This window comes from Salvelinus fontinalis, chromosome 4 (genome assembly GCF_029448725.1).
Source record: "Salvelinus fontinalis isolate EN_2023a chromosome 4, ASM2944872v1, whole genome shotgun sequence".
In the NCBI taxonomy this organism is placed as follows: domain Eukaryota; kingdom Metazoa; phylum Chordata; class Actinopteri; order Salmoniformes; family Salmonidae; genus Salvelinus; species Salvelinus fontinalis.
The window spans coordinates 64,450,827-64,478,145 of NC_074668.1; the positions used below are offsets into that span (position 1 = coordinate 64,450,827).

The 27,319-nt window shown below is 42.7% G+C and overlaps 1 protein-coding gene across 7 annotated transcripts in view; it reads right to left on the bottom strand.

Annotated features, from left to right (window-relative positions):
• Positions 1-1,725: 1,725 nt before the first annotated feature.
• The window catches only part of LOC129854176 (cell migration-inducing and hyaluronan-binding protein-like), a 167,894-nt gene continuing 142,300 nt past the window's right edge, over positions 1,726-27,319 (bottom strand). For all 7 annotated transcript variants that reach the window (XM_055920962.1, XM_055920959.1, XM_055920961.1 and 4 more), the window contains 5 exons: positions 11,483-11,652; positions 8,539-8,748; positions 5,939-6,144; positions 2,298-2,367; positions 1,726-1,982 (listed from right to left, as the gene is read on the bottom strand). In XM_055920962.1, the coding sequence (XP_055776937.1) occupies positions 1,824-1,982; positions 2,298-2,367; positions 5,939-6,144; positions 8,539-8,748; positions 11,483-11,652 (815 nt within the window). In that variant the 3' untranslated portion in view covers positions 1,726-1,823. The remainder of the gene's footprint in view (positions 1,983-2,297; positions 2,368-5,938; positions 6,145-8,538; positions 8,749-11,482; positions 11,653-27,319) is intronic.

Sequence of the window (27,319 nt, forward strand, 5' to 3'; positions counted from 1 at the left end):
TGTGTTTGCTGTGTGTGTGTGTGTGTGTGTGTGTGTGTGTGTGTGTGTGTGTGTGTGTGTGTGTGTGTGTGTGTGTGTGTGTGTGTGTGTGTGTGTGTGTGTGTGTGTGTGTGTGTGTGTGTGTGTGTGTGTGTGTGTGTGTGTTTGCCGAGGCGTGTGCGTCTTCGTGTTGCGTGCATATGTCTTTGTGTGGGTGTGCACGCATAAACGCTTGTGTGTGTGTGTATGTCTGCTTCTTTATGTGTGCACAAGATGGTATGTGTACGTCTGTGTCTTTGTGTACAAGCTGGTATATCTAGTTCTATCACAAGGAGGCTGTGGTAACAGCTTGACATGAGTTCTATTTCTATTAACACACCCTGCTAGGAACAGAGAGAGAGAGAGAGAGAGAGAGAGAGAGATGCTGCCAGATAGAGAACATGAGGAAAAGACTGAGGAAGGAAAGAGATGAAAAGAATGGAGCGGGGTAGACAGAGAAAGGAGAGAGAGAGAGAGAGAGAGAGAGAGAGAGAGCGAGACAGAGAGCAAGAGAGAGAGAAAGGGTGGAGAGAGAGAGCACGAGAGTGAGAGAGCAAGAGAGTGAGAAAAGTAGAGAGAGAGAGTAAAGAGAAAGAATGGAGCGAGAGAGAGAGAGAGAAAGGGTGGAGAGAAAGAGCGATAAAGAGAGAAAGGGTGGATAGAAAGAGAGAGAAAGAGAGAAAGGGTGGAGCGAGAGCGAACGAGAGCGAGAGAAAGGGGGAAGGGGGAGAGAAAGAGAGTGAGAGAGCAAGAGAGAGAAAGGGTAGAGAGAGGGAGAGAGAGAGCGAGAGAGAAAGAAGGAAGGGTGGAGAGAAAGAGAAAGGGTGGAGAGAAAGAGAGAGAGAGAGGGAGAGAAGGGTGGAGATAAAGAAAGAGAGAGAGAGAGAGAAAGGGTGGAGAGAAAGAGAGAGAAAGAGAGAACGGGTGGAGCGAGAGCGAACAAGAGCGAGAGAAAGGGTGGAGAGAAAGAGAGAGAAAGAGAGAAAGGGTTGAGAGAAAGAGAGAGAAAGAGAGAAAGGGTGGAGAGAAGGAGAGGGAAAGAGAGAAAGGGTGGAGCGAGAACGAGAGCGAGAGAAAGGGTGGAGAGAGGGAGAGCGAGAGAGTATGAGAGTGAGATAGCGAGAGCAAGGAAGAGGGAAGGGTGGAGAGAAAGAGCGAGAGAGAGAAAGAAAGTTTGAGAAAGGGTGCAGAGAAGGGGAGAAAGTATTGAGGGAAAGAGAGAAGAAGAGAGGAAGGGTGGAGCGAGAGTGAGAACGAGAGCGAGAGAAAGGGTGGAGAGAGACAGAGAGAGAAAGAGGGAAGGGTGGAGAAAGAAAGAGAAAGAGAGAACGGGTGGAGAGAACGAGAGAGAATGAGAGAAAGGGTGGAGAGAGAGAGAGAGCGAGAGAAAGGGTGGAGAGAGAGAGAGAGAAAAAGAGAGAAGGGTGTAGAGAAAGAGAGAGAAATAGAGAAAGGGTGGAGAGAGAGAGAAAGGGTGGAGAGGGAGAGAGAAAGAGATAAAAAGAGAGAAAGGATGGAGAGAAAGAGATAAAAAGAGAGAAAGGGTGGAGAGAGAGAGAGAGAGAGAAGGGTGTGAACATGACAGAGAGAGAGGCGCTGCTAGCACAGACCACAAGGGCCATAACCAGACCGCATAGAGATTTATTATCAACTGAAGATGCTCGTTAACATGTAATGATCGCTGCTCTGCGGCTCCAAACCATGAATTAACCTTCACACACTGGGTTAACACACATGGAAGAGCAGTCAGCTTATATCTGGTTGGTTAATATGACTTCCTTTATTCTATTGGATGTTTGCTGTTATTATCTAACAAGACTCACACACACTCTTACCCTGTAGTTGGAGTGGGCCCTATTGTTGGTGAACTGGCCCATAGGTGTGTGTTCGGTGCGACCAGGAGAATACATGCCCTCAGAGGCTCCCGTAGGCACATGGTGGAAGAGGAACCAGAAACCTGTCTCCTTGAAGGACACACACACAGTATGTTAACAAACACATGCAAGCATTAACACACACACACACACCATACTATACATAACAAATAAATATACAGTAATTCATCAGACTGGACATTGGGGTAATGAGGCCTACATACATACTGTACACCTGAAAACAAGGACAGATAGAAAGAGTGAATGGGAGAGAGAGAATGAGAGAGAGAGAATGAGAGAGAGAGAGAGAGAGAGAGAGAGAGAGAGAGAGAGAGAGAGAGAGAGAGAGAGAGAGAGAGAGAGAGAGAGAGGAAGCAAGCGAGGGAGATTGGGAGAGAGACTTACCTCTGAGCCTGCTGCTGCACAGTTGATGAGGTTGTTATTGGGGTTGGCAATCCAAAAGGTGGACGTAGCGCTGGAAGAGACAAAGAAAGACAAGAGGGAGGAAAAGAGAAAGAGAATGTGAGAGAGGAGGGAGAGAGAGAGAACGTGAGAGAGAGGAGGGAGGAAGAGAGAGAGAGAGAGAGCGTGAGAGAGTGAGAACGTGAGAGAGAGGAGGGTGAGAGGGTGAGAGAGTGAGAGAGTAGAGGGAGAGAGAGGAGGGAGAGAGAGAGAACGTGAGAGAGAAGGGTGAGAGAGAGAGAACGTGAGAGAGAGGAGGGTGAGAGAGAGAGAACGTGAGAGAGAGGAGGGAGAGAAAACAAGAGTTGTTGATTATCCCAGTGTCCTACTCCTCGCTTCAGGCAGCACCTCAACAGCCTTGGTTTCTCAAATGACTGCCTCGCCTGGTTCACCAACTACTTCTCAGACAGAGAAATCGAAGGGCCTGGTGTCCGGACCTCTGGCAGTCTCTATGGGGGTGTCACAGTGTTCAATTCTCGGGCCGACTCTTTTATCTGTATACATCAATGATGTCGCTCTTGCTGCTGGTGATTCTCTGATCCACCTCTACGCAGACGACACCATTCTGTATACTTCTGGCCCCTCTTTGGACATTGTGTTAACTAACCTCCAGACGAGTTTCAATGCCATACAACTCTCCTTCCGTGGCCTCCAACTGCTCTTAAATGCAAGTAAATCTAAATGCATGCTCTTCAACCAATTGCTGCCTGCACCTGCTCGCCCGTCCAGCATCACTACTCTGGACGGTTCTGACTTAAAATATGTGACAACTACAAATACCTAGGTGTCTGGTTAGACTGTAAACTCTCCTTCCAGACTCACATTAAGCATCTCAAATCCAAAATTAAATCTAGAATCGGCTTCCTACTTCGCAACAAAGCATCCTTCACTCATGCTGCCAAACATACCCTCTAAAACTGACCATCCTACCGATCCTCGACTTCGGCGATGTCATTAACAAAAGCATGGATGAAGTGGTGGTCCATGTGTGCAATTTAACTGCTGTTCTAATGGATCTTCTAATGGTCCTTTCTCAACTGTTGTGGAAATATTGTGCATTGACAGTGAATGTAGTTAACGTTAGCAGCCAGCCTGGTGCTACATGATATGACGTATACAAATAGGCCACCAGACAAGCCAATGTTTTTATAGTATGACTGAACCACTTCCTAGGTTTATTGTACTAAGAGTCATTGCAATTTATTTTCACCGGCTTCACTTTACATCAGATTGATCTTAAATTGGTCAGCAATATTGAAAACATATGATTATGGATGAACTTCTCCAGCTGTACATTATTGTTGCTTTGTAGTGTAGAGAGGTGAGCAACATGTTTTCATTTCAACAGCTACGGGTTTTGGATGATACATACGTTTTATTTTTCATCGTCCTTGAAGCATAACATTGAAATACTGTAAATTCCCATGAATTCCTAAGGAGGCTGTTCCTTAGGAGGAGTATCATAATGACGAAGAGAGGGGAGAGGAGATGAATAGGAGGGGAGAGGAGAGGAGCTAAGGGGAGAGGGGAGAGGCGAGTAGAGGAGGGAGGGAGAGGAATGGAAAGTTGGGGAGAGGAGAGGAGAGGAGAGGAGAGGAGAGGAGAGGAGAGGAGAGGAGAGGAGAGGAGAGGAGAGGAGAGGAGAGGAGAGGAGAGGAGAGGAGAGAGTGGAATGGAAAGGTGGGGAGAGGAGGGGAGAGGAGAGGCAAGGCACACATACTCTAACGTGACCGTCTCTCATGGCTTTGCAGTATTAATGTCTCCACCTGTCTGCTTATCAGTGAGGTGTCTAGATCTTTAATTGTTTCTATGAAATGTAATGTAAGGCAAATTCCTGGACTGCGTCACAAATGGCACCCTATTCACTACATAGTCCATTACTTTTGACCAAGCTCCTATATAGTGCACTACTTTTGACCCTGCAGGACCCATAGGACCATGGTCAAAAGTAGTGCACTGTCATGACATGCCCTTGGGGGGAGGATCATAGGCGCCCCACCTCTCTCTCCACAGTTTTACGATGGTCATAAATACCTGCAGGAAAACTCTCTCTCCCTACTCTCAGAAACTTAAGTTAAATCCCTTTGTCACCACAGAGAGTGACGTTACAGTATGATAACATTAAAAGGCTGAATAATTAAACAGTATTTCTGTATCCCAACATTTGGAATGGTCCGTGGGTATTTAAAGAACAATCCTGTGGAATGTGTTAATAATTTGTGGCATAACTAAAGACAGTATAACAACATAAGTGTATCTCTGAATGTGTATATTTCCCAGTTGTCAGGGTCACATCCAAATGTGGGGGATCGTATACGATTAAATGTGAAACTACTTGTGGGAAGATGTAATGAGAGAATTATTTTCCATATGAAGTCTTAACCAAGTCAGTGGCCACGCCCACGTGAGCAGACATTACATCGGCGTCATGGAACGCCCCCTTTTTCCAGAGTGTATAAAACCCACTTCCGACAAAATGTACATCAACGAGACCAACATCGTGAGCTGAGAGGGACGTAATGGCTAGAACTCTGAAACTTCAACAGAGAAGAAGAACATCTCTACAAAACTAAAGACAACACAGGAACATTCAGTCTGCAGCTGTTTAAGTACTTTAGTCTGGTAAATGCAACCGAGAACCAGTACTCTGAAAGATCCATTCTGGAGAACATTTCCCTATCAAACGACCATTGGTGCGTCTGATGTATCCATATTTAACAGACACTTCCAGAACAAAGGGAAAAAGCTACAACTACGAAAGACTTGAATCTCTGGTGGACAAACCAGAGACTTTCTGGCGACTGACTCTCCAGCAGACGGACCGGCGATTTCAACAGAGAGACAACAAATGTTTCCACTCGTAAATATGTCAAATGCAACCTCTTTTCGAATGACTGGCTGTTCATGTGGCTGTTCATGGGGCGGCAGCGTAGCCTAGTGGTTAGAGTGTTGGACTAGTAACCGAAAGGTTGCAAGTTCAAATCCCCGAGCTGACAAGCCTGTCATTTTGCCCCATTTGGGATGCAGCCCTAGTAACCGACAACTAGATACAACTCTGATTTTAACACTCAAATGGATGTGGAGACTTTTAGTCAAACCTCTAGCCTTAGAATCACAACCTAATTGGTTTTGCAAAGGGAATAGAGAATATCAGTCGGGTAATAAGCAGTGTGTGTGTGTGTGTGTGTGTGTGTGTGTGTGTGATTTAAGGTAAGATAAGGTCTCAGTCTTATTGCAGTGTTGTCTCTTCTGGCTGAGCGTGTCTCTTATGCATTAATCATACTCTGTCTCTCTAACACCAGAGATAGCAGGTTACCACGGGGACAGACATATCAGTTCAGAGGACAGACTCTATTTATACGCAGCAGACATGCTAAACAGGTGAGTGTGTGTGTACATGTACCTGTTGCTGTCTGTATATATCCATCTTACGTGTATCTATATGTGTAGATGTGAAGTCAGCCCTAGACGCTGATCTTGGGTCAGTTTAGCATCTTCCCCACTAAAAGTTAAGGTTAGGATTGCGTGAAGGGAAACTGATCCTAGATCTGTACCTAGGGGACACTTCTATTGATCTCCTCTACCTGCAGTCTTGTCGTGGGTTGGCCACATATCCGGGGAAGGCTCCCTGTGTGATATCGCGACACATCTTGCTGTCCCTGTCGGAGGGCAGCAGGGTACCAGCTCTGATCATCAGCCCCAGGCAGTGGTCAAAAGTGTTCCTCTCCTCAGGACCGTCCTCAGTGAAGAAACAGTGTCCCAGAGCATCATAGCCCACCACGTCCTTTACCTGGTAGGACAGAGAGAGGGGGGAGGGAGAGAGAGGCGGGCAAGAGAGAGTGAGGTGGGGAGAGAGAGAGAGAGAGTGAGTGAGTGGGGGAGGGAGGGAGAGAGGAGGAGGGAGAGAGAGGGAGGCGAGAGAGATAGAGAGAGTGAGGGAGAGAGGAGGGGGGAGAGAGAGGGGGGAGAGAGAGAGAAACACCAGGGTTGGGGTCAATTCCATTTAAATTCCAGTCAATTAACGGAGTACGCTGAATTTCCAATCCCAATATCTTCAATGCTTTTCAATGAGGAACATTTGGAATTGGAATTTGGTTTAGTCCTACTTTCTGAATTGACTGGAATAACCCCAATCCTGACAAACCACGCACACATTTATTTTGACTGGCACATGTCTGAAGGACGTGGTTTTCCTTCTGTCTCTTCTCTGTTATCTGCACTGGGCTAAAAACCCAATCTCATCAGATGGTGTGAAACACATCATTCCACTGAGCTACACCATTTAAAGAAAGATATTACTCTGCCTGCCACACTTGCTAGCTAGCTCATCTCACCTCTTCTTTGCGGTTGGTTTAGGGAAGTCTCCTCATGTGAGAACAGTTCACCAAACTACCTCTGCTCACACAAGACTGTATTAGCCTGCTGAGCTAAATCATGCGGTGCTAACCCCAGTCTTCATGTCTATGGAGATATTCTGACATCTGATGAAGGAGAGGAGACTAGGGCCTGAGTCTCAAATGGGACCCTATTCTCTATCTAGTGCATTATTTTAAACCAGGGTCCGTAGGGACCAGGGCCCCTGTTCTACTATGTAGGGAATAGAATAGGGTACTAATTGGGACGAAGCCGAAGCAGAAAGATAACATCTCAGAGAATTCAGTATCTCACCATCTATCTTCCATTTCCTTCTAACGCCTGAAGAGTGACAGGACACAATTGTGTTCTATCCAGTTTGTACCCAGTTTTCAGGAGCCTTGGTTTAGATACGCCATGTTGGGTAGCAACGGCACATCTCCTCGTTATGACAACGGATAGATTCTCTGATTGCCGTGGCAACACAACAGGACACCTTTAACAACCCTCCAACACATACGCACGTGGATGGGCGAAGATGAGCTTGCATGAGCGCGCGCACACACACACACCACACCACACACACACACACACACACACACACACACACACACACACACACACACACCACACACACACACACACACACACACACACACACACACACACACACACAGAATCCCACCTCAGTCTCCAACAGACTGTTCTCATAGAATTCTAGCTAGAAGCAATTATCTTCTTTTGTGCGTAATTCTATTTAGTTGCTCTGTCTGTGACCCTGTAACGTCCACAGATCATAATGTCCCTGGGTTCACAACAGTAATTAGCAACATGCATAATCATGAATATGGTTATTATCATTATTATAATTTCGTAGGTGGCTCAGATTTTTAGCAAAGACAGTGAAATAAAACCACAGGTAAGTTTCCTGAAACCCTTGTAGCTCAACCTGGATAAGGTTACAAAATTCCAGCAACTTTCCCAAAATTCCCAGGTTTTCTAGAAGTCCTGGTTCAAAGATTCCCGGAATCAGGATTTCTGAAAAACCTGGGAATTTGGGGAAAGTCAGCAGAATTGTTCAACCCAAGATGTGGAGCGTTATAACGTCTCAACAACTCAGCTACAGTCCTTGGAGAGTAACACTAATAAAATGGATGTGTTTGACTGTACCTTTTCTGTGCCTCCGTGAACGGAAGAAACCTGTCAAGTGAGGTCTGAAAATCTTTGTGTGAATGTGCTAACCCTACTGATTCAGTTAAATGTGAATGTGCTAACCCTACTGATTCAGTTAAATGTGAATGTGCTAACCCTACTGATTCAGTTAAATGTGAATGTGCTAACCCTACTGATTCAGTTAAATGTGAATGTGCTAACCCTACTGATTCAGTTAAATGTGAATGTGCTAACCCTACTGATTCAGTTAAATGTGAATGTGCTAACCCTACTGATTCAGTTAAATGTGAATGTGCTAACCCTACTGATTCAGTTAAATGTGAATGTGCTAACCCTACTGATTCAGTTAAATGACTTTACATCTAGGATCAGAAAAACAGCTGTCACCCTGCCACTCGTTTGGTATACAGCTTATATTTGGGGTCCTGCTGGGGTAAGACAGTTGATCTAACAGAAGACCTCTTTAACCACACACACACACACACACACACACACACACACACACACACACACACACACACACACACACACACACACACAGATGGTGGAGAGGCTGGGCGAAGGCGGTGTCGTCGTGACAACTGAATGGCCGACCAGCAGCACTTTTATGGAAATGTATGGAACCAAATGTCCAAGTGTGTGCCTGCATATAGCTCACCAGTAGGCCGTTAGAGCCGTGCACAGTGACACAGCGGGAGAAGGTATGGTGGATGGACAGATCGCTGACGGAGGTGGGGGGATCGTAGCCTCCCTTCTGGTCCACGTCTCCGTTCATATGGAAGTGGACAGGGTAGTGACCCATAGACTGTTGACCCATGTGCTGCAGCTCTACACCAGACACCTGCACAGACTTAAAGCCACGCTCCACCTGGGAGGGAGACATGTGGAGAGAGGGGGAGAGTGAGACAGTTAGAAAGTGAGACCGCTAGAGAGTGAGACCACTAGAGAGTGAGACCGCCAGAGAGTGAGACCGCCAGAGAGTGAGACCGCTAGAGAGTGAGACCGCCAGAGAGTGAGCCCGCTAGAGAGTGAGCCCGCTAGAGAGGGAGCCCGCTAGAGAGTGAGCCCACTAGAGAGTGAGACGGCTAGAGCGTGAGACGGCTAGAGAGTGAGACGGCTAGAGAGTGAGACGGCTAGAGAGTGAGACTGTTAGAGAGTGAGACCGTTAGAGAGTGAGACCGTTAGAGAGTGAGACCGTTAGAGCGTGAGGCCGTTAGAGAGTGAGGCCGTTAGAGAGTGAGGCCGTTAGAGAGTGAGGCCGTTACAGAGTGAGACCGTTAGAGAGTGAGACCGCTAGAGAGTGAGACCGTTAGAGAGTGAGACCGTTAGAGAGTGAGACCGTTAGAGAGTGAGACCGTTAGAGAGTGAGGCCGTTAGAGATTGAGGCCGTTAGAGAGTGAGACCGCTAGAGAGTGAGAGAAAGACAGAGAAGACAGGAGAACTTGAATGTGAAAGAAACAATGAAAGTGTGAGAGATTGAGTAGAAGACAGATAAAAAGATAGCGAGAGTTTCCATGCATGAGAGACTAATCAAATTGTTTCCATAATTCTTCATTAAAACGTGGTTGACTAGAATGTAATGGGAAGAATTTGCAGGCAGTGGAGATGGAGGTGGCTCCATTCCATACTAGCTGTGGATCTTCTCCTGGGCTGCATCCCAAATGAGAGCCCTGCATTTCCTGGTCAAAAGTACTGCACTATTATAGGGTGGCATTTGGGACACAGCCCAGGCTCTATGACTGACAGCTTCAATAAACAGCTGTCTATTGAACAGGATGCAATCCAACTCACTCTAAAGACTATGCCAGTGTGCCACCGTGTGTGTGTGTGTGTGTGTGTGTGTGTGTGTGTGTGTGTGTGTGTGTGTGTGTGTGTGTGTGTGTGTGTGTGTGTGTGTGTGTGTGTGTGTGTGTGTGTGTGTGTGTGTGTGCTTTTCTGTGTGTGTGTGTGTGTGTGTGTGTGTGTGTGTGTGTGTGTGTGTGTGTGTGTGTGTGTGTGTGTGTGTGTGTGTGTGTGTGTGTGTGTGTGTGTGTGTGTGTGTGTGTGTGTGTGTGTGTGTGTGTGTGTTTGTATCTCCCCCTAGGTTGCGCTTCACACTTTGTTTCTGTGCTGTAAATAAAATGTACCTTCATTTAGACGGAACTCAATCAAAAGAGCTTCCAAGAAACGTTCACTCATTGGAAATGATCTGCCAAACCTAATTACAGTAATGGCAAACAACATAATACAAGAAACTCTCCCAATGTGACACTCCCCGTCAGCAAAGTGACAATTGTTTATTTGTGCAAGCCTTAGCCTGTCTGCTTGCTTAAATCAGGATTGGTATCTGGCATTAATATTATCCATAGCTGTTATAGTGCTGTGTGTGTGTGTGTGTGTGTGTTTGTGTGTGTGTGTGTGTGTGTGTGTGTGTGTGTGTGTGTGTGTGTGTGTGTGTGTGTGTGTGTGTGTGTGTGTGTGTGTGTGTGTGTGTGTGTGTGTGTGTGTGTGTGTGTGTGTGTGTGTGTGTGTTTGCCTGCCTGCCTGCCTGCTTGTCCATCTGTCATAGAATCACACTGGCCTAATGACAGCCGATATACCACTGTCATAACGATGATATTACAAATGTCATTGACAGATTGCGTCACCATATGTCATCTGATGACAGTCATGACCCAAACCAGATGATTACTGTAATAATCTATTTGTCTGGCGTGTGTGACAGTCTCAGCTCTCTCTGTCCTAGCTGTGCTCCCCAGAGTCTGGGCGTCTAGCCGTGCTCGACGGGGACGGAAGGGTTGTGCTTTCTAACTAAACATCTGATTAGAACTCAACTCTATAAACGTTTCCCTTACCCTCACCTAACCTGGAAGGACAATAGATGAGCTCAGTTTCTTAATGTAACCTTTATGTTAACTGTACAGTATAGCCCAAAACAATAGCCCATTTCTTCAGGTGAAGGCCTCAAGGACTGAATAAACAGAACAGAAAGACATGATCAGGGCTGCAGAACTCTGGGAACCTCACAGACTGCAGCCCTTTCCTGCAGTCAAATGACATTGAGGCCTCATGGGTGGAAGGTTACTAATATTATTCAGAATTAATAAACACTATTTCAAAAACCCGCCGAAAATTCGGTGTTTCTATGTCAAACAGTTTTGTTATATTTCAGTCGTCTGTATTGTATATAAAGTGTAATATTGGGATGCAAACTCAACATTTAACACATTTCAACTGTATGTCTGACATGGTACAGTTGTCTTCTTTTGTTATCCCATAATCATGTGTGTGAGGTGTATACTTTTGTTTCAAAGTAGAATTGTTTACGAATACCATATCTCTGTGTGACCCTGATTTAGCCCACCTCTGTAAAAGGTTAAGGAAGTTAAGTTACCGGAATTGTCCAGCCCTACACACACTATCTACAAGTTTCGATCAGTGGAAGGATAAAGAAAAGATGAAAGTAGATGGAAGGACAAAGAGAAGATGTAGGGGTTTATGGAAGGATGAAGAGAGGATGAATGGGTGGATGGATGAATAAAGTAAAGGTGTAGATAGAGGGATGAATAGATAGATTGGAGGGGTAGAGTCGTGAACAATTAATGACATGTTAATTAAATGACCTTCACGTGTCCCCCAAAAGTGTCGAAGGCGAAGAACTTGCAGGCCTCGTTGCCGTAGCAACGCGGTTCCATCTCGCCGCGCACCAGGATGTTGCGACTCAGCAGGCCGACCTCTGCCCTCATGTCCACCCCATCCACCTCCTCACCCATGTGGAGGAACACTGGCTTACCTACACACACACACACACACACACAAAGAGTTAGAACACACCTGGCAACACACATACACAGACATACGAATGCACATGTACACACACACACACCAGGGCTTCCGTTAGCAGGTAATTTCCGGCTTTTGGCCGATAAAATAAATGAAAAGCCGATAAAATTGTAGTCAGGCAAATTGTCTGGGGCTGGTCTGCTGCTGAGGAGAGAGTGAGAGAGGAGCCTTGGCCTAAGATACTGTTGATTGTGAAGATGGAGCCCTTTTTCATCAAAGTAAAATGAAAATTAGAGAGTAGTGAAAAGCCTACATGGCGTGGCGCCAGACTGCCACCATTTAGTCTCGCTGGGCGAGTTAAAACATGTATTGGTCGCATCTGTGCGAGCTGCACATTAATTTACCTCACTCAAAACGTCTTCGTTTTTATGAGGCTAAAACCATGATTTGGTGAAACAGTAAATGGCATTATCCTCATGTTTCCTGTAATGAAAGTGTCTGCCTACCTGCCCCTGTTTCGCTGGGGCCTGCTGCTATGTTGAGCGAGGCCTGCTGCTATGTTGAGCGAGGCCTGCTGCTATGTTGAGCGAGGCCTGCTGCTATGTTGAGCGAGGCCTGCTGCTATGTTGAGCGAGGCCTGCTGCTATGTTGAGCGAGGCCTGCTGCTATGTTGAGCGAGGCCTGCTGCTATGTTGAGCGAGGCCTGCTGCTATGTTGAGCGAGGCACTCTCTCTCTCCTTTTCAGAGGGGAAAAATGCTCCAGGTGTAAGAAAAGTGTTCTGTATAACACTTTTAAATCCAATTGTGGGGAAAACACAGCTATTCTGTTGTCAAAGGTGGAGAGAGGATGTTCTCAGCTTTCTGTAGATATACTTTTTATTTCTTCGAACGCAAAAGCAACTATTTTACAAACAAGATATTTGCTATGAAACAATTTTACAAACAAGACTTTCAATATGGCTGTGAGATATGGAGCACACTAAATGTGGATTGGCCATTGCGAGTGCATAGGCCTACAACTGTAACGTATTAGTTTTTTACATTAAATGTACTGTAATAACAGCGGTGGGTATTATCTGTAGAGCTAGTGACCTAGTAGTTGGGTTTAGTTTTTACATTAAATATACTGTTAGATTAATACATGGTTACTAGCGGTGGGTATTATCTGTAGAGCTAGTGACCTAGTAGTTGGGTTTAGTTTTTACATTAAATGTACTGTTATAACAGCGGTGGGTATTATCTGTAGAGACAGTGACCTAGTAGTTGGGTTTAGTTTTTACATTAAATATACTGTAATAACAGCGGTGGGTATTATCTGTAGAGCTAGAGACCTAGTAGTTGGGTTTAGTTTTTACATTAAATATACTGTAATAACAGCGGTGGGTATTATCTGTAGAGCTAGTGACCTAGTAGTTGGGTTTAGTTTTTACATTAAATCTACTGTTAGATTAATACATGGTTACTAGCGGTGGGTATTATCTGTAGAGCTAGAGACCTAGTAGTTGGGTTTAGTTTTTACATTAAATATACTGTTAGATTAATACATGGTTACTAGCAGTGGGTATTATCTGTCGAGACAGTGACCTAGTAGTTGGGTTTAGTTTTTACATTAAATATACTATTAGATTAATACATGGTTACTAGCAGTGGGTGTTATCTGTAGAGACAGTGACCTAGTAGTTGGGTTTAGTTTTTACATTAAATGTACTGTCATGACTTGGCCCTCTTTGGGGATAGCGAGTACCATCCCCCTCTCTCTGCACCATCCCCCTCTCTCTCTCACCATCTCTCTCTCTTCCCCCTACACCCAGGCTCTGTTATCGCAGGTCATAAATTCCTAGAGGAGTCTCTCCCCTCATGGCCAGAGTGTAGAGAGAGAAGGTTTCAAAGGAGAACAAAGGAATCTCTTCTCCATCATAGAACTTGAGAACTGAACAACGTACATGTTTTGTAGAAGGTATACACGGTCGGGGGAGAATCCAGCTACGACCGGTCCATTTCGTTTAATGTTTGTGAAACTCATGAGACACAATACAGCCACATTACCATAACTCTGTTTATACAAGAGTCCCAGTTATGAGGTGGGCATCTAATTGTTGTATAAAATGAATGAGTAAAGATGAAACTATTTGTGAAATTATGTAATGTGATTATAAACTGTTTAATGAAGGAAACTCCAATTTCCTTTGGAGTTTAACTAAGTCATAGGCCCGCCCCATGAGCACAGATATTGATCTGGCATCATGGGACAGCCCTTTTCTACTGTTCTGGATATAACCCCCACCTTGGGAATTTCCCTTTAGACCAGTACCTCGATCACAGAGGGAGCTACGGTTTGAGTGGAGACCAAGTTTACCTCGATTACTGAGGGAGCTACGGTTTGAGTAGAGACCAAGCTTACCTCGATTACTGAGAGGGCTAAGGGTTGAGTAGAGACCAAGCTTACCTCGATTACTGAGAGGGCTAAGGGTTGAGTAGAGACCATAAACCTGAGTATAAGCTAAGGTTGTAATGGTTGTTGAAACACAGACTATCGATACCGACAGAATAAGAACAAATCTTTGATACTAATTACTAGTCTACAGCTAGGAATTCTATACCATTGAATGTGGAGGCCGACAACCACCGAAACACCTATTCTATAACAATATTTCTGAATGGGACTCTGAAGTATCCATCCTAACCACGAAAGACGGGCGGATGAACTTCCAACAGAAAGAAGGACGATTCCAACAGATCACGTGACACACTGAGCATGAATATATATATTGATTGCAATTATTCCCGAATGAGTGAGCGTTCATGTGCAAAGGAGTAGCATTTCAATGGTTATAATTATCAACTGTGTAGTGTCTTTTGTCTTTCGCGCCCTTCTCAGTTCCTTTGTCTACCAAGCCGCCATACCGGTTAAGCCCACCATGGCACATCCCATATCATTTCCTTGTAACCATATCTACTTTGTTTGTTTGTTTATGCATTTCTGTGATTATTTAGTTAGTTAGTAAATAAATGATTGAGACAATTGATGTATGGATGATTCATAGTGAAGACTGGGTTCGTGCAGATAACCAACAATTTACGACGTTTGGAATGAGACTAACGTGAGGTAAAGAATAATTCATTAATTAGAAGACTAATTGATCAGATATTAAAATATCTGAAAAGTTACAGTAGGAAAATTATAACTTTGTCATCTGAAGATTTTCCTTGGTGCCCCGACTTCCTAGTTAATTACATTTACATGATTAGTTTAATCACGTAATAATAATTACAGAGAATTGATTTGATAAAATAACAGTCTTCAATTTAATGTACTGTTAGATTAATACATGGTTACTAGCAGTGGGTATTATCTGTCGAGACAGTGACCTAGTATTTGGGTTTTGTTTTTACACTGACTCAGGTGGTGAATTTGCACCAAATAAATTGGCCTATAATATTAGAGCACATTAAGATGCAAATGCATCTCTATTGAAAGAACTACAATCAGAAAATTCCGAGCACTATTTTAACAGTAATATAGAACAATATCATAATTGTCTGCTCAAAATGCATGACAATCACTGGGTTAGGTTGGTCGTTCAAATATTTTGAATCACAACATGAAAATATGATGAAACAACGTATTTCTTCAATAACATCTCAGTAGTCTAATACACTTTCTAAATAGTACTATCATTAAATAGTACCCGCAAAACACCAGTCTCAACGTCAACAGTGAAGAGGCAACTCCGGGATGCTGGCCTCCTAGGCAGAGTTGCAAAGAAAAAGCCATATCTCAGACTGGCCAATAAAAAGAAAAGATTAACATGGGCAAAAGAACACAGACACTGGACAGAGGAACTATCAGACACCTCTTCACTGTTAACATTGAGACTGGTGTTTTGCAGGTACTATTTAATGAAGCTGCCAGTTGAGGACTTGTGATGCTCCAGATACTCAACTAGTCTAAAGAAGGACAGTTTTACTTCTTTAATCCGGACAACAGCTTTTAGCTGTGCTAACACAATTGCAAAAGGGTTTTCTAATGATCAATTATCCTTTTAAAATGATACATTTGGATTAGCTAACACAACATGGCATTGGAACACAGGGGTGATGGTTGCTGATAATGGGCCTCTGTACGCCTATGTAGATATTCAATTAAAAATCTGCCGTTTCCAGCTACAATAGTCATTTACAACATTAACAATGTCTACACTGTATTTCTGATCAATTTGATGTTATTTTAAATGGACAAAACATTTACTTTTCTTTCAAAAACAAGGACATTTCTAAGTGACCAAAACTTTTGAACGGTAGTGTATATATTAATATTAATATCATAAAGTGGACACCTAAACCTATAGCTATGCATCCAATGCCCTGATGCATTAGTGCTCTGATTGCTGAACCATGAGGTGGACAATTATTGTTTTAGAAAAGTAAAAACCAATAAAGCAATAGGCTTTAAAGTTTTGCATATTCTACACACCCAAACACAAGGAATAGTTGTTTGTAATTAGTTAGGCTGTTTTTAAGGACATGTAAATGTGGCTCATTTGGCCAACAACCCTCATTTATTGATGGTGCTGGCTGCGTGGGTGGAAGCTCTAATGGGTAACACACCCAATCCATATGTCCGATAAAGTTAAATCTTCCCTGACACACACATACTGTATGTACGCACACACACACAGAATATACACACCGAAGCACCTGCCTGGAACATGTGAGAGCATCACTCTCAGAAGGCAACCAGAGAATGTTTTTAGTGTTGTTCTTTAGAGTCAACTTACACTGGTGGGAAAAAATTGCCCTGTGATTTTAGAAGGCCTTTTAGACTGAAAGTGGAGGGAGATAAACTGGAGTGTGTGTGTGTGTGTGTGTGTGTGTGTGTGTGTGTGTGTGTGTGTGTGTGTGTGTGTGTGTGTGTGTGTGTGTGTGTGTGTGTGTGTGTGTGTGTGTGTGTGTGTGTGTGTGTGTGTGTGTGTGTGTAGAGGGATCACTTGCGATACCAAGCGAAATTCAACATTTGTGCAGGTCCTCCGGAAGTTGGGAGACAGCATCAAAACCAGCCACTAGGGGCAAAAAACAACATCCAAGAACTAGTGCCCCACACTGGGATTGAATCCAGTTGTTTCTGTGTGCCTAAATTTAACACATTGGTCACAGAATGTCGTCACTCACTCACTCACACAGGAATCGGTCTGTGAAGGATTTGTCTGTATTTGAATGTGATTGTCTGTCTCTTCAGACGTCTCCCTTTAGTCTGAAGATGTCACCACCTCTCAGCTGTCACAAGAACCACTCTGTAGTTGGCAGGGCCACAGAACAAACACAGAGAGAAAGGGTGAGAAACGGGAAGAGATTTAATGGAGGGAAGTTGAGGAAGATTATGATGGTGGGTGTTAAAGGTCACAGAATGAGTCTGCCAGTCCAGCTACTGGGGAGGTAGATATATGACAGATGAGAACTATTAGAGGGGGATGGAGAGAGGAGAGGAATAATCACGAGATGAGAGGAGAGAAAGGGAGAGAGGAAATGAGAGAGTGAGAGGAGAGGTTGTGACAAGAACATCCCACTGTCTGTGACATCTAATGATCCAAGTAGATACTAAAGAAATATGAATGAGTTCAGAACATTCACTTTCCCCAGGTTCAGTCTTCTCTCCTCACTAATGGCATCACATGACTTGTTAAGAGGAGAAAAACATGAAAAAATAACAAAACAAAGAGAGGAATCTAAGAAAATAACAGCTCCTACTGCCCGCCCACACACTAGACACAAACACTACAGTCATTAAATGCCAAAGAGTTATGGAAGGAAAATAAGAAGAAAGCAATTGAAATGACAAATAAGAGTAAAAGAATCAGAGACACAGCTGGTCAGCCACACATCTCAACCCTGATACTGATAACACCTTTCTGTACCAACAAAGTGACTGGATCACTTCTCAGGATTTACTCATCACTGCAATAAAGACTGACAGCAATCGCTGCACCCCTTCTCTCCACCCTCTTTCTCTCTTTCCTCCGCTCCTGCCCCCGTCTACCACTCTCTCTCCCAATTGTTAATGATGCGGAGGAAACAGGCAGAGTTAGATACCTGGGTACTGTTGGTTCTGAAATGGTCTGCCTTGAGGGAGCCGTTGGAAAGAATCCCGGCCACCTTTTGCCCTGCTACTGACGCTCCCCTGACAACACTGACAAACTGCACCCTCCACTGACGAACGGAGAGAGTTGGAGAACATACCGTGACCCTATTAGGAATGAGAATGTGTCTGTGAGTGTTTGTATAACTGTGTCTGCCAGCCTAACTGCCTGCCTGTCTGAGATTATCATGGTCAAAATATTTAATTTGGATATACACATTAATATTATTGTGAACCACATGCAGAGACACATTATCAACTGTCCCTGAAAATGCGTCATTAGCCACACACACTTTCCAATTAAAAGAAGCTCTTTCTCTCCGCTCTCTCCTCTCTCTCCGCTCTCTCCTCTCTCTCCTCTCACTCCTCTCACTCCTCTCTCTCCTCTCTCTCCGCTCTCTCCGCTCTCTCCGCTCTCTCCGCTCTCTCCTCTCTCTCCGCTCTCTCCGCTCTCTCCGCTCTCTCCGCTCTCTCCGCTCTCTCCTCTCTCTCCGCTCTCTCCGCTCTCTCCGCTCTCTCCTCTCTCTCCTCTCTCTCCTCTCTCTCCTCTCTCTCCTCTCTCTCCTCTCTCTCCTCTCTCTCCTCTCTCTCCTCTCTCCGCTCTCTCCTCTCTCCGCTCTCTCCTCTCTCTCCTCTCTCTCCTCTCTCTCCTCTCTCTCCTCTCTCTCCGCTCTCTCCGCTCTCTCCGCTCTCTCCTCTCTCTCCTCTCTCTCCTCTCTCTCCGCTCTCTCCGCTCTCTCCGCTCTCTCCGCTCTCTCCGCTCTCTTGCATGACTGAATGCACTGGCCACGCCCACATGCCACAACCATATGCAAGACAGAAATAGCAGACACACTGTATATATAGAATTTAGCCAACTTATTAACTGACTGCCATTTCCCATTTAGCAGAAACCTTTATCCAAACAGGCTTATGTTTTGGCGTCATGGCCTTCATCAAAGCCTTGGGTAGACTAGCCTCTGCCTAACTCTTTAGACATACACAACAAGAGCTTCTAATTGTGCATCACTGGAGGGCTACTTGCGGAATTAATAAACACAGAAATTAAATTAATAGGTAGATTGAAGTTGAAAGGGGTTGGTGATGAGCCAGAGTCTACCTATCATTAAAATAGATTTAACACACACACACACACACACACACACACACACACACACACACACACACACACACACACACACACACACACACACACACACACACCTAATTAATAGGCCTAGAAAACAGAGGTGCAGCCCCTAGATAAACAACTCATTATTCAGGGAATTTTAAACATTGATGTATCTACTGTGGAAGACTTCAGAGTGAACTACTTTCTGCTCTTATAGTCAAACTAACAAAAAGCATGTAAGCATCCACACACACACACACACACACACACACACACACACACACACACACACACACACACACACACACACACACACACACACACACACACACACACACACACACACACACACACACACACACAGCCAATTGAGGGCATGTCATATTAAATCAGTGGTAACTTTTAAAAAGCAGAGATAGAGTCAGAGAGAATGGCTGGGAGCTGAAAGGAATGAAGGCAGCGACCCAACAGAATGTCATGTAACGTCAACACAGGTAAGGTTAACAGACAACTGTATCACAGGAGGTTGGTGGCACCTTAACTAGGGAGGACGGGCTCGTGGTAATGGCTGGAGCACAATAGGTGGAATGGTACCAAATACATCAAATAAATGGTTTCCATGTGTTTTGATGCCACTCCATTTACACCTTTCCAGACATGATTATGAGTCGTCCTCCCCTCAGCAGCCTCCACTGAACTGCGAGTGTGTGTGTGTGTGTGTGTGTGTGTGTGTGTGTGTGTGTGTGTGTGTGTGTGTGTGTGTGTGTGTGTGTGAACTCTGTCAGAGTGTATGGTATCTCTCTCTGAGAAGAACACTCAGTCCCTTTCTCCCTTCCTCTCACTGAACCAGAGAGAGAGACGTTTCATTGGCTGAAACTCAGCCCCAACAGATACACATGCACGCAGACAGATATACACAAATATAAAAAAAGCACACACACACAAACACACACACAGACCCACGCAGACCCACGCAGACCATCTTGCTGTAGGCTGGTTTGACCTACTAGTCTGATAACAGATCTTTTCATGTTTCTCTCTTTGATATTAGAGTCCTCAGATCATCTGGTTCAGGGTGGGGCAACTGGCGGCCCGCGGATCAATTTCCACAAAAACCTCAGCTTCTCAACTTCCTGTTGAGAGTTAGAATGTAGAATACACTAAATCTTACCTCTGTCTCATGGCAAAATGTGTAGAATTGCAGGAAATGAACTCTAAAACATACATGGTGTGTGTGTGTGTGTGTGTGTGTGTGTGTGTGTGTGTGTGTGTGTGTGTGTGTGTGTGTGTGTGTGTGTGTGTGTGTGTGTGTGTGTGTGTGTGTGTGTGTGTGTGTGTGTGTGTGTGTGTGTGTGTGTATGTGTGTGGCCTTTTCCGAATACCCGCACTTGAAATCTAAGAAAAAAAGACAGAAAGAAAGAAAGAAAAGAGAGGCAGAGATGGATAAATATGTAAAGACAGAGAAAGAGAGACAGATGGATAAATATGTAAAGACAGAGAAAGAGAGACAGATGGATAAATATGTAAAGACAGAGAAAGAGAGACAGATGGATAAATATGTAAAGACAGAGAAAGAGAGACAGATGGATAAATATGTAAAGACAGAGAAAGAGAGACAGATGGATAAATATGTAAAGACAGAGAAAGAGAGACATATGGATAAATATGTAAAGACAGAGAAAGAGAGACAGATGGATAAATATGTAGAGACAGAGAAAGAGAGACAGATGGATAAATATGTAGAGACAGAGAAAGAGAGACAGATGGATAAATATGTAGAGACAGAGAAAGAGATACAGATGGATAAATATGTAGAGACAGAGAAAGAGAGACAGATGGGTAAATATGTAGAGACAGAGAAAGAGAGACAGATGGATAAATACGTAGAGACAGAGAAAGAGAGACAGATGGATAAATATGTAAAGACAGAGAAAGAGAGACAGATGGATAAATATGTAAAGACAGAGAAAGAGAGACAGATGGATAAATATGTAGAGACAGAGAAAGAGAGACAGATGGATAAATATGTAGAGACAGAGAAAGAGAGACAGATGGATAAATATGTAAAGACAGAGAAAGAGAGACAGATGGATAAATATGTAGAGACAGAGAAAGAGAGACAGATGGATAAATATGTAAAGACAGAGAAAGAGAGACAGATGGATAAATATGTAGAGACAGAGAAAGAGGGACAGATGGATAAATATGTAAAGACAGAGAAAGAGGGACAGATGGATAAATATGTAAAGACAGAGAAAGAAAGACAGATGGATAAAGATGTAGAGACAGAGAAAGAGAGACAGATGGATAAATATGTAAAGACAGAGAAAGAGAGACAGATGGATAAATATGTAAAGACAGAGAAAGAGAGACAGATGGATAAATATGTAGAGACAGAGAAAGAGAGACAGATGGATAAAGATGTAGAGACAGAGAAAGAGAGACAGAGATGGATAAATATGTAAAGACAGAGAAAGAGGGACAGATGGATAAATATGTAGAGACAGAGAAAGAGAGACAGAGATGGATAAATATGTAAAGACAGAGAAAGAGAGACAGATGGATAAATATGTAGAGACAGAGAAAGAGAGACAGAGATGGATAAATATGTAAAGACAGAGAAAGAGGGACAGATGGATAAATATGTAAAGACAGAGAAAGAGGGACAGATGGATAAATATGTAAAGACAGAGAAAGAAAGACAGATGGATAAAGATGTAGAGACAGAGAAAGAGAGACAGATGGATAAATATGTAAAGACAGAGAAAGAGGGACAGATGGATAAATATGTAAAGACAGAGAAAGAGGGACAGATGGATAAATATGTAAAGACAAAGAAAGAGAGACAGATGGATAAATATGTAAAGACAGAGAAAGAGAGACAGATGGATAAATATGTAAAGACAGAGAAAGAGAGACAGATGGATAAATATGTAAAGACAGAGAAAGAGAGACAGATGGATAAATATGTAGAGACAGAGAAAGAGAGACAGATGGATAAATATGTAAAGACAGAGAAAGAGAGACAGATGGATAAATATGTAGAGACAGAGAAAGAGAGACAGATGGATAAAGATGTAGAGACAGAGAAAGAGGGACAGATGGATAAATATGTAAAGACAGAGAAAGAGAGACAGATGGATAAATATGTAAAGACAGAGAAAGAGAGACAGATGGATAAATATGTAGAGACAGAGAAAGAGAGACAGATGGATAAATATGTAGAGACAGAGAAAGAGAGACAGATGGATAAATATGTAGAGACAGAGAAAGAGAGACAGATGGATAAATATGTAGAGACAGAGAAAGAGAGAAAGAGATGGATAAATATGTAAAGACAGAGAAAGAGAGACAGATGGATAAATATGTAAAGACAGAGAAAGAGAGACAGATGGATAAATATGTAAAGACAGAGAAAGAGAGACAGAGATGGATAAATATGTAAAGACAGAGAAAGAGGGACAGATGGATAAATATGTAAAGACAGAGAAAGAGGGACAGATGGATAAATATGTAAAGACAGAGAAAGAAAGACAGATGGATAAAGATGTAGAGACAGAGAAAGAGAGACAGATGGATAAATATGTAAAGACAGAGAAAGAGGGACAGATGGATAAATATGTAAAGACAGAGAAAGAGGGACAGATGGATAAATATGTAAAGACAGAGAAAGAGAGACAGATGGATAAATATGTAAAGACAGAGAAAGAGGGACAGATGGATAAATATGTAGAGACAAAGAAAGAGAGACAGATGGATAAATATGTAAAGACAGAGAAAGAGAGACAGATGGATAAAGATGTAGAGACAGAGAAAGAGAGACAGATGGATAAATATGTAAAGACAGAGAAAGAGAGACAGATGGATAAATATGTAGAGACAGAGAAAGAGAGACAGATGGATAAATATGTAAAGACAGAGAAAGAGGGACAGATGGATAAAGATGTAAAGACAGAGAAAGAGAGACAGATGGATAAATATGTAGAGACAGAGAAAGAGAGACAGATGGATAAATATGTAAAGACAGAGAAAGAGAGACAGATGGATAAATATGTAGAGACAGAGAAAGAGAGACAGATGGATAAATATGTAAAGACAGAGAAAGAGAGACAGATGGATAAATATGTAGAGACAGAGAAAGAGAGACAGATGGATAAATATGTAAAGACAGAGATGGAGAGACAGATGGATAAATATGTAGAGACAGAGAAAGAGGGACAGATGGATAAATATGTAAAGACAGAGAAAGAGAGACAGATGGATAAATATGTAGAGACAGAGAAAGAGAGACAGATGGATAAATATGTAGAGACAGAGAAAGAGAGACAGATGGATAAATATGTAGAGACAGAGAAAGAGAGACAGATGGATAAAGATGTAGAGACAGAGAAAGAGAGACAGATGGATAAATATGTAGAGACAGAGAAAGAGAGACAGATGGATAAATATGTAGAGACAGAGAAAGAGAGACAGATGGATAAATATGTAGAGACAGAGAAAGAGAGACAGATGGATAAATATGTAGAGACAGAGAAAGAGAGACAGATGGATAAATATGTAGAGACAGAGAAAGAGAGACAGATGGATAAATATGTAGAGACAGAGAAAGAGAGACAGATGGATAAATATGTAGAGACAGAGAAAGAGAGACAGATGGATAAATATGTAGAGACAGAGAAAGAGAGACAGATGGATAAAGATGTAGAGACAGAGAAAGAGGGACAGATGGATAAATATGTAAAGACAGAGAAAGAGAGACAGATGGATAAATATGTAAAGACAGAGAAAGAGAGACAGATGGATAAATATGTAGAGACAGAGAAAGAGAGACAGATGGATAAATATGTAGAGACAGAGAAAGAGAGACAGATGGATAAATATGTAGAGACAGAGAAAGAGAGACAGATAGATAAATATGTAAAGCCAGAGAAAGAGAGACAGATGGATAAATATGTAAAGCCAGAGAAAGAGAGACAGATGGATAAATATGTAAAGACAGAGAAAGAGAGACAGATGGATAAATATGTAAAGACAGAGAAAGAGAGACAGAGATGGATAAATATGTAAAGACAGAGAAAGAGAGACAGATGGATAAATATGTAAAGACAGAGAAAGAGAGACAGATGGATAAATATGTAAAGACAGAGAAAGAGAGACAGATGGATAAATATGTAAAGACAGAGAAAGAGAGACAGATGGATAAATATGTAAAGACAGAGAAAGAGAGACAGATGGATAAATATGTAAAGACAGAGAAAGAGGGACAGATGGATAAATATGTAAAGACAGAGAAAGAGGGACAGATGGATAAATATGTAAAGACAGAGAAAGAAAGACAGATGGATAAAGATGTAGAGACAGAGAAAGAGAGACAGATGGATAAATATGTAGAGACAGAGAAAGAGAGACAGATGGATAAATATGTAAATACAGAGAAAGAGGGACAGATGGATAAATATGTAAATACAGAGAAAGAGAGACAGATGGATAAATATGTAAAGACAGAGATGGAGAGACAGATGGATAAATATGTAGAGACAGAGAAAGAGGGACAGATGGATAAATATGTAAAGACAGAGAAAGAGAGACAGATGGATAAATATGTAGAGACAGAGAAAGAGAGACAGATGGATAAATATGTAGAGACAGAGAAAGAGAGACAGATGGATAAATATGTAGAGACAGAGAAAGAGAGACAGATGGATAAATATGTAGAGACAGAGAAAGAAAGACAGATGGATAAATATGTAGAGACAGAGAAAGAGAGACAGATGGATAAAGATGTAGAGACAGAGAAAGAGAGACAGATGGATAAATATGTAGAGACAGAGAAAGAGAGACAGATGGATAAATATGTAAAGACAGAGAAAGAGAGACAGATGGATAAATATGTAGAGACAGAGAAAGAGAGACAGATGGATAAATATGTAGAGACAGAGAAAGAGAGACAGATGGATAAATATGTAGAGACAGAGAAAGAGAGACAGATGGATAAATATGTAAAGACAGAGAAAGAGAGACAGATGGATAAATATGTAGAGACAGAGAAAGAGAGACAGATGGATAAATATGTAAAGACAGAGATGGAGAGACAGATGGATAAATATGTAGAGACAGAGAAAGAGGGACAGATGGATAAATATGTAAAGACAGAGAAAGAGAGACAGATGGATAAATATGTAGAGACAGAGAAAGAGAGACAGATGGATAAATATGTAGAGACAGAGAAAGAGAGACAGATGGATAAATATGTAGAGACAGAGAAAGAGAGACAGATGGATAAAGATGTAGAGACAGAGAAAGAGAGACAGATGGATAAATATGTAGAGACAGAGAAAGAGAGACAGATGGATAAATATGTAGAGACAGAGAAAGAGAGACAGATGGATAAATATGTAGAGACAGAGAAAGAGAGACAGATGGATAAATATGTAGAGACAGAGAAAGAGAGACAGATGGATAAATATGTAGAGACAGAGAAAGAGAGACAGATGGATAAATATGTAGAGACAGAGAAAGAGAGACAGATGGATAAATATGTAGAGACAGAGAAAGAGAGACAGATGGATAAATATGTAGAGACAGAGAAAGAGAGACAGATGGATAAAGATGTAGAGACAGAGAAAGAGGGACAGATGGATAAATATGTAAAGACAGAGAAAGAAAGACAGATGGATAAAGATGTAGAGACAGAGATGGAGAGCAATTACATCAGATATAATGTGATGTAGAGAGGAAGCTCGTGACTTATTATGATGCCCCAGAGGCCTTCAGAAGCCTGGGAATAGATCAATGTTCAGCCCCAGGAGGAGAGAGCCTTTCTGGGATACAAGCATTTCCCACAGCAAGTGCTGCCTAAATCCCTGTAAGTCAGGTGGAATGGAGTTCAGGTTTGGAGATAGAGTTGAGTTGTGCTTCGGGCCAGGCGTCTGATTAGGAACATGTTGTATAGGTTTACAGGGATTTAGACAGTGTTTGCTGCCAGAAGCCTCTGGAGCTTCTTAGTAAGTCAAGCTTCCTTTCTTCATCTCATCTAATTGCTCACTATCTTCCTTTGTCTCTCTCTCAGGTTCAGACTGCGCTCAATGAACACTTATTTGACTATTGTCTCTACGCTTGTATAATGGTGTGGCAGACACACACAGACACACACACACACACACACACACACACACACACACACACACACACACACACACACACACACACACACACACACACACACACACACACACAGACACAGACACACAGACACACACAGACACACACAGACACACACAGATACAGACACACACACAGACACAGACACAGACACACACAGACACAGACACACACAGACAAAGAAAGAAAGGTGGTGGTGTCACAACTTCCACCGAAGTCGGCTCTTCTCCTTGTTCGTTCGACGGTCGACGTCACCGGCTTTCTAGCCGTCGCCGCTCCATTTTTTATGTATCCATTTGTTTTGTCTTGTTCCCTGCACACCTGGTTTTCATTCCCCAATCAATCTACATGTATTTACATTCTACATTCTACATAAATGTACTCTACATTTATTCCCCATCATGTCTTTGTGTGAGATTGTTTGTGTTGCGTGTGCTTGTTGACGCGCCAGACTGGCTTGTTTTTTCACTGTTATTTTTCACAAAGATGTTTATTGTTAAACATAATTCTTGTGACTGTTTTCCACGTTTTGCCTAAATAACATGTGCGCCTGTTCACAAATCTCTGCTCTCCTGCACTTGACTTCGCTACCAGTACACACACATCTGACAGGTGGGGTGTCAGAATACTTATTTGAATTTTGTGAGTCTGTCTGGCCAAAGATGTCACTTGGTTCGGGCCATTTGCATTAAAAGAAAAAAGGACTTTAGAAGGCTTTAGGGTTGTGTCCCAAATTACACCTTATTCCCTTTACAGTGCTACTAGATCCCTGGTCAAATGTAGTGCACTGTGTAGGGAATATGCTGCCATTTGGGACACTGACTAGGAGTTGGAACACTCTAACCTTGTTATTGTGAGTATGAGGGTGAGAAATGTAAAACACATGGTAGAATGAAACACACACACACACACACACACACACACACACACATTATTATACAACTCACTATTATACAACTTCCACTTATGCGTTCGCAAGAATCTCTCCAACAGCTATTTTCAGCACATTAACAATCTTCTCTCTGTCCGTCCCAATGAGCAGTGTGTTACAAAACCATCACACACACACACGGCCCATTCCAGAGGTATGGACAGAGAGTCTAGTGATCGTCATTTAGTAGGTCAAGCATCTGAACTGGGATGCAGAAATCTGTGGCAATTACAAACATGACCTGTGCTTCATTCTCAGGCCTGTATTCTCCCTATTTAGTGCACTACTTTTGAGTATAGCCCTATTGGCCCTAGTCTAAAGTAGTGCACTATATAGCCCTA